The sequence below is a fragment of the Benincasa hispida genome, chromosome 10, assembly GCF_027475165.1.
Source record: "Benincasa hispida cultivar pf3 chromosome 10, pf3_genome.v1.1, whole genome shotgun sequence".
Taxonomy (NCBI): Eukaryota; Viridiplantae; Streptophyta; class Magnoliopsida; order Cucurbitales; family Cucurbitaceae; genus Benincasa; species Benincasa hispida.
Window position 1 is genome coordinate 22,532,754 of NC_143487.1, and position 8,075 is coordinate 22,540,828.

Below are 8,075 nucleotides of genomic sequence, written 5' to 3' on the forward strand. Positions count from 1 at the left end.
TCATCATTGAACATTGTGGCTATGACATATTATTCATATATGGATTGTAAATCTATTATATTTAATCCACAAATTCTACTATAAAATTATAATTTAAAAGGTTGTACAATAATTCAGGCCTTGAAAACACAAATTACAAGTAATACAAATATTATGAGATTACTGTCTCTTTCCACTTGGTAAGTATGGATCCCTTCATAATTCTTCTTGAACCAACCCCCTAGCTTCAACAGTGTCTGGTTATAGGCATCTTGTCTAACCACTGTTGTTCAAAGGATCACAAACAAAAAAGATTTAAGACAAAGGATTGAAAGTGAAAATGTGATAAGAATTCATATTCAACTAACCGTGTTTATTGGGAATGTGCATAAATGGTACATTCAAGGCAAAATTCTTGTAGTGAATGTGTTGGATCTAAAGTTCCCCAAGAAAAAGCATAAAGAGGTTACAATACCAAATATTTACTCCTTTGTTGCATCTGCAAAACAAGAAAACTCAATAGTTGAATAAATGAGAGAATCTTCTTTTTCAAGATCTTGAAGAAGCAAAGCTTGGTTACCTAGATATGAGATACGAAGACCATGGAAAATTTTCGACAGCATAATGATGCTACCACAACAAAATAAAAAATTTACCTTGATCCTGTTCAAAGAAACACACTCCCAAAAATATTTCACAACCACTTGTTCTCAACAAAACTATCAGAATTCCCAAAAAATGAATATTCAAGAACACATACATCAATAAGAAAATTTAGCTCACATATACTTCAAACCTCAAAAGTTGTCACAAAGACTACCATAGTGCATGAATAACCCACAAACTAACATAGTGTGACCTACAAACTCGAGCACCTTGAATCAAATCTAAACTACAAATAAATAGAACCCATGAGTCATAAACGGGTGTTACATTCTAATCCAATATGGTCCAAGGATAAATAAGCACACTATAACTTCTCAAACAGGAATTTTCATATCATTAGAGTCACTTGAAAACACTTAGAAACTTTGCTTAAAACTGCAAGCATTCAAAAATGCACTTACCAGGAACAATTTTCATTTGAATCCCTTACTGTTGCAAGAAATCCATCTCCTCCCCACCCCTTCCAAACACCTAAAAATTACACAAACAAAAAAGGTTTAAGTGAAAATGTTATCAGAATTCATTTTTAACTAACCGTGTTTATTGGGAATGTGCATAAATGGTACATTCAAGGCAAAATTCTTGTAGTGATGCTTATCGAATGATCAAATAATTTAAATCGAATATTAGAATGATGCTTACAGAGCTAGATACTAACTATTTAAATCGGATGTTACTAATGTAATGGAAATACCGATTCTGTTATAGAGCTAGATACTAACTATTTAAATCGGATGTTAAAGAACGTCAGTAGAGCAAATTCATCATAAATTCATACTTGTAATGATTTTTAGCTATATGCTAACCTAGCGTTTTCACATTTATTCTAGAATTTTTGGGACATGTTAAAAATTGAACTGAAATTTAAATATTCAACAAGAATTTAAGGAATATACACATAGATAACCATATAATAAGTTCAAATCTACATATGAGAATGATAGTTACAAAGTTCTAACCTTCGATGAAGGTTCCACGCTTAGTGAATGAATCTGTGCTCCTAAACCCAATGTCAACATTACACAACAGGCGCTCAAGACACTTGTTAAAGTGTACTCGTTTGTTTCCACACCATCCGAGAGCATCTCGACGAAGAAACTTAAGTTGCCAATACTAGTGTCGAAATCTATATGATATTTGATGATATATGCATGAACCTGCTTCCCGAATTCATAGATTGCAAGGAACAACAAGCATTCAACACGATTCCGAGCGTACAGTTTGTAGGATAAGCTCCAGCTTCCAACATTTCTATGAACACTTAAAAAGCAACCAAAGGTTGTGTATTCTGAACATAACAAGTCACTAGAGTTGTCCATGCAATGACATTTCTTCTAGGCAAATTATCAAACACTTTGCGAGCAATTTCCATGACTCCATATTTCACATAAACGTTAACAAGAAAAGTCATTACAAATAAGTCTTCATGAGTCCCAGTTTTTACGATATCTCCATAGATAATTTCCATTTCTGCATCTAAATTCCTATCTATACATTCTTGCAATAGCGGAATATAGTAAGAAGTTTCAATTCTCGTTCCATCTTTTAACAGCGACAGAGCTTCCCAAAGATCTACAAACTTCAGCTCCGCATCAACATTCAATTGGATTAGTGAATGATTTTTCTGATACGGAAAACTCTGCAATATATCATAGAAAATCAACAAAGATCAAGAAGACTCTGCAGTAAACAAGTTCAAGTCGTGTACTGCGTAACTGTTTTACCTTGCTCTAATAAAAATTGGTAATCAAGCATATATTATCAAATCAGTGCCAGTTCACAATCAAATTTTAAGCAAAGATGCAACGTAGACCTTACATATAAGAAACAAGTACCAATATAGGCAAGAAAGAAGAAAATATTATCTAAGTAGGGCACGTGAAAGTTTGTGTCATAAACAATACTGTAGTCATGAAGGTTGAGCTACAAAGAAGAAATTTCAACTAGAATATAAAATAACCACAAGAGAACAAGCCAGTTAATGTGTCAACATTAGATCATCTTCAGGTATCGAACGAAAACAGAGGTGAGGAACAATTTTCACAGTGACCTTCTTCGGTAACCAAAAAGAGGAACAGAGTCACTGCAATAACCAAACAATTATTATGAAAAATAAACAAGATAGGAAATTAATTGAGTCCTGAATAGTTAGAAAAAAAAAAAACAGGAACTTATAAGTACCTAATAAACCCATAGAGAGGTTTGATCAGCCACGGCAATGCAGCAAAACCAGAAATCACAGCTGCCTAGTCAAACACATACATAACTTGTTACAATTATATTAAGGACCTATCAGCAACTAATTTCTTAGAACTGCAGAAAACTACTAGCAAAATTCTAAAAATGACTACAAAACAAGAAGAATGATAGTTTACAATCTACATAAAATTCAATGAAAGCGCAACATCAAAGATAATGGAGTTCTGCATTTTTAAGGCAACAAATACCAGAGTTGACAGAAAAGAATCATGAATGTAAAGAAACTACGTACCTCAGCAGGATCTAAATGCAAATCATCTTTTAAATAAAAACTGACAGCAAGCTTTGCGAGGTCTAAAACTCCTTGAACAAAATATACCATAGCAACAGCAACATTATCAGGGGTTAAATCTACACCAAAGCATTTGACACCATTCAGCCTGAACCTAGACAAGTCTTCATCTACACGTGAGATAAACGAGTCCCCTTCCTCTACACCTGGACCAAGTTCATATGGCCAACCTTAATAATGTAATGACATTCAAAAATTAAACAGTAAAAGAGAACCCGAAAAAGGGTTTTACATATATATATTTCCCCACTTCAACGCCGACCCATATTCAGGTGTTACTCAGATAGCTACATAGAGAGAATTCAGTAAGTTTGATTGATTGATTGATTGATTGATTGATTGATTGATTGATGACTTTACCATTATTGGAGCAGAGAAGGGTGTGATCGTCAAAATCGGATGGGGTCGTTGGAATTAAAACGGGCAACGACATGGAGCTTTTAAAGTAGGTCCCGTGGCATCCGTTCGTGGGGATCCAGTGGAGCAGTGGATCGGGAAAGAAGATGAAACGGTACGATTAAAATATCAAAAATCACTATCCAAATCCAAATACAAACACCCTTTTTCTGAAATTTTATTGTCCCTTTCGATTTCTGATGCTGCTTGTTCTCTGTTTCTTTATGAATTCTTCTTCCAGGTGAACATTATCTCCAGCTTCTTGTCAGATGACCACGGCGACAATACTCCTTGGTGTGCGATCTTGGACCTGGCCCGTTACCTAGATTTACTCCCAATTCAAATGGAAAAAAATGGTTAACAGTGTTCTTAGGGAAGCGTGAAGAAAGGTGAAGGAGATCGACGGCGAGCAAAGAAAGGTGAAGAAGATCAACGGCAAGCGAAGAAAGGTGAAGGAGATCCGGCGAGGGAAGAATGTGAACGGTGCGACATAGATATAGGGTTTGGGCGAAGGACACGATAAATTAGGGATATATTATTTAACAAAATAAGAAGAAAAAAAACATTACACCTTGAGCCCATCTTCAATGTCGGTTTAAAACCGACATTAAAGATCCGTTTTTTTTAAAAAAATAATCGACATATATCCGATTTCACTTTTTCCAACCGATATTAAAGCCCGAATTTCTTCTAGTATTCCCTTTCAACTTATTTTGAGTCTCACAACTCAATCTAAAGCACCAAGAGAATAGTAGGGAAGATCTTATGGTGATCTACACAAGGATTTGGAGGTTTTTGCAGCTGAAAAATGGAGATTTCGATGGTTCGGCCAAGGTATGTTCTTAAAACCCATTATACTCTGTTTGTTTCTTTTCAACCAAAATCAATGAATTAGAATGCTTATGGATCTTGTTCCCTTCTGCTGTGTGCTAGTGTTGATCCAACAGGTCGTATCTGTAGTGTCACCAAGATAAGGTATCCCTCCTTTATCCTTATACTACAGACCATTTAGGTTATTATTTAAGGCATGATCCACATGTATGTCTCACATACATGCTTAAGTTACATGAAATAACCACAGATTTTAGTTTATTGGATTTAGTAAATGCTTATAAAATAACACTTATTTTATTAATAAAAATGTGTGTACAAAATGTCTACAAACAACGAGACTATCAAGAGAATTAGGACACCAATCCCAACAGATGAAACTCCCTACAACTGGTTTAGTGTCAAACGCAATCCTATTTCCAATAGTCACGCCGTCCTGAGATTGCAATTCCTTCAAATACTCACTTGCCAACAACAACTTCACTGGTAAAATCAACTCTGCTCTTTCTCACCTTGGATGAGTCTTTTATTGTGAACATCAATAAGTTTCTAACGATCTTCGCCCCTTGGTTGTCAACTTCCCCAGCATACACTCGTTTTATAGGTAGCCAGAAGCATTAAGGACCATATTAGGTGATTTTTTATTTTTTCTTTTGGAATGTTTAGATAGAGTGTGTTTGTGTTTCTAGAATGTTTATACATAGTGTATTTGTGGTATTCGAATTGTTTTTAAGCAGTGTATCTTTGCAAACTATTTACAGAAATAGCAAAAAAATGTCAAACTATTTACAGTAATAGTAAAAAAAAAAGAACACTGATAGACTTCTATCAGTCTCTATTAAATAAGATTAAAATTTTATTAGTTTGTGTAAATAGTTTTCCTTATTTTTTTATTTTTTTGAAAATTTCCCCTTCCTAATTAGTATTTTATATTATATAAGTTTGTCTTTCTATTTTTACAGTTCTAAAATCTTTTTGCCAGTTTTGCAGATGAAACTTAAAATTACTATTTTTCTTGGAAGTGTGAAATGGAATTCCAATTTCCACAAAAACCTGATGCTTCTTCTTTTTTCTCTCTCTCTTTTTTCTTTTTTATTTTTTACATAATGTAGTTAGCATGTCATATCCTTACCAAATAGATATTAAAGTGATGATTGTACTTAATGGGAGAGTTGTAAATATAGATATTAAACCTAAAGTATTAACAGATATAACATAATGTAAAAAAAATACAAATATGACCAAATTTAAATAATCTATTAGTGATAGACCATATTATTGGTAGGAGTCTATCAGTGATAGACCATATCATTGGTAAGAGTCTATCAACAATAGAAGCCTATCGTTGATAAATTTGTCTATATTTGCAATTTTTTTTAGAGGATGTTATACACTTGGTTATTATTCCTAAAAATGCTACCAATTGCAATTACCCATATTCATATTTCCATCATACAAACAACTATAATTAAGAATATATGAATATTCATCCAAATTACTATAGATTCATGTTAATGAACCTCATGCGATGCTCGAGTATGCTAATAGTCCACCCTACAAGAGCACACAAAAAGTAATGATTAGCAACAAGATAAAGAAAAATGTGTAATCTAAACCACGAAAAATATTACATAAACCATAATAAAGATAGCTAGTTATCACCTTAGCAAGAGAGAGTTGGTAAACAATGTCTGATCCGGTTAATTCGTAATAAGACAAACCCTAAAACAAGTTACAATAAAGAACATTAGTACTATACTTAAGAAGTTATAATTGGGAGGCACTCGTCAACACCCGTGATAAAAAAAATGTTGGATAAAGAGGGAGAAGACATACTATTTGCATTTATGAAGTAGATGGAATGTGTTTGTCCTTATACTTGTAGGCAAGTGAGAGCATAATTATAAAGTGCAAAAAAAAAAAAAATATGGAATAGGTCTAACCTCAAAGTTATGAAATTCATTCATTGAAACTTAAATTTCAGATAATATCATGAATAATGATAAATGAGAAATAACAATATAGATAGAACGACTAACAATTGATTTTAAATCATAGAAATTCTTTCATTCAAAGAATAAGAATTAAAAATTAGAGACGAACAATAAAGACAATAGAAACAAAAAAGATGCAAAGTTCATGGAAACACAGAATAAGAAAATGTTGAAGACAAGATAAATGAGATACCAATTTCATTAAGCAAGTAGATAGAATGAGTTTAGCCTAAGTTGAAATGAAGTGAGACACATATATATATTGTTGTGTAAACCATTGGCCCATGAAATTTTTTATGTGAGATGCACATATAAATAAAAGTCAATCATTTTGACAAAAACCTACTCAATATACAGTAACTAACAACCACTATCAATAAGTATACAATAAACCCTCCGAAAAAATGGGAAATGGCAATGATGAATACAATAAATAGTACCTAACAATCACTATCAATCAATATACAATAAGTCATCCTAAAAACAAGGGATATGCTAATGACGAATGTAGTAAATAGTACCTAACAACCACTGTCAATCAATATACAATAAACAATGGTCAAACGGATGCCAAAAGTTACAAAATGGATAAGCAATAACAGGATGAACAAACAATGAACAAATAGTTACCAAAATTTACAGAAATGGCCAACCAATGGACAAACAGAGGCCAAAAGTGACAAACAATTGATAGAAAGTGACCAAAATGGACAAATAATGGACCCTAATTTCGAAAATGGACTAATAATTGTAAGAATATATCAGCATGCAATGGAAGTAACAAGGATCAATAAGCACTCTAATTCATTAAGTTTAGCATAAACTAAAGCATGCTCATCTAACATAAGAGGGTTTGAAGTCACACCTTTGTAGAACTCTTCAAGATCTTGATTCTCTGTTATTGTCTTCTTCGAAACTTGCTGTGAACCACCTCAGATCTTTCCCACTATCCTCTTGGAGTTTTAGAATGGGTTGTGGGACTCAAGAACAGCTTGAACGAAAGGAAACTTGGAGTGAAACTCACTGCCACAACCCACTTTGAAGAACAATTCTTCAGCCCAAATTTTTCTGTAAAAACTTTTTGAATGCATGCCTCAATCCCACTCCAATCTTCTTTATTTATTGCAGACTATCATGCAAAGAAGAAGACTACATGAGATGCAACTCATGCTTTGAATTATTGAAGGAAAAGTGAAATGAGTTTTGTGTGAGCTAGTTGGAGATGATAATGGAAAAACTCATTTTTCCTTTTTGTGTAAATTTTTCCAATTTCTCAAAAAAAAAAAAAACAAATGATTTCAAAACATTAGTTTAATTTTAAAATTGAAAATATTATTAATTTTATAAAATTAATAAATAATTATTTACATAATTGAATTAATTCCAATTAATTTAATATCAAATATTAAATTAATTTTTACACAAATCCACCTTCATATATTTAAATCATATTTAAATATAAATTCTCCTTTTTCATTTAATTCTAATTTAAACGTTTCAAATTAACTTATCATGCTACTCTAAAGCTAATCCATTTACGCTAGTAGGGGGACCTCGTGAACCTACAGATCATGGGCTTCAATGATCCGAGATTAATTGACTAAACTCATTATACCGAATTAACCCCCATTCATTAACTAATGGGTCACTTCACTAAA

At 32.7% G+C, this 8,075-nt stretch overlaps 1 protein-coding gene across 2 annotated transcripts; it reads right to left on the reverse strand.

The window, feature by feature from the left end:
- On the reverse strand, positions 1–4,172 carry LOC120087902 (folate-biopterin transporter 1, chloroplastic-like). 2 transcript variants are annotated; one of them, XM_039044912.2, is made up of 7 exons: positions 3,557–4,172; positions 3,137–3,342; positions 2,827–2,891; positions 1,605–2,284; positions 1,047–1,116; positions 348–478; positions 1–262 (listed from the first exon to the last, which is right to left on the reverse strand). In XM_039044912.2, the coding sequence occupies exons 1-4, from the start codon at positions 3,627–3,629 to the stop codon at positions 2,254–2,256; spliced, it is 375 nt and encodes a 124-aa protein (XP_038900840.1). In that variant the 5' UTR covers positions 3,630–4,172; the 3' UTR covers positions 1–262; positions 348–478; positions 1,047–1,116; positions 1,605–2,253. The 2 variants fall into 2 exon arrangements, with proteins under 2 accessions (XP_038900840.1, XP_038900839.1); XM_039044911.2 differs by having other exon boundaries at positions 1,605–2,728; positions 3,557–4,136.
- Positions 4,173–8,075: the final 3,903 nt, after the last annotated feature.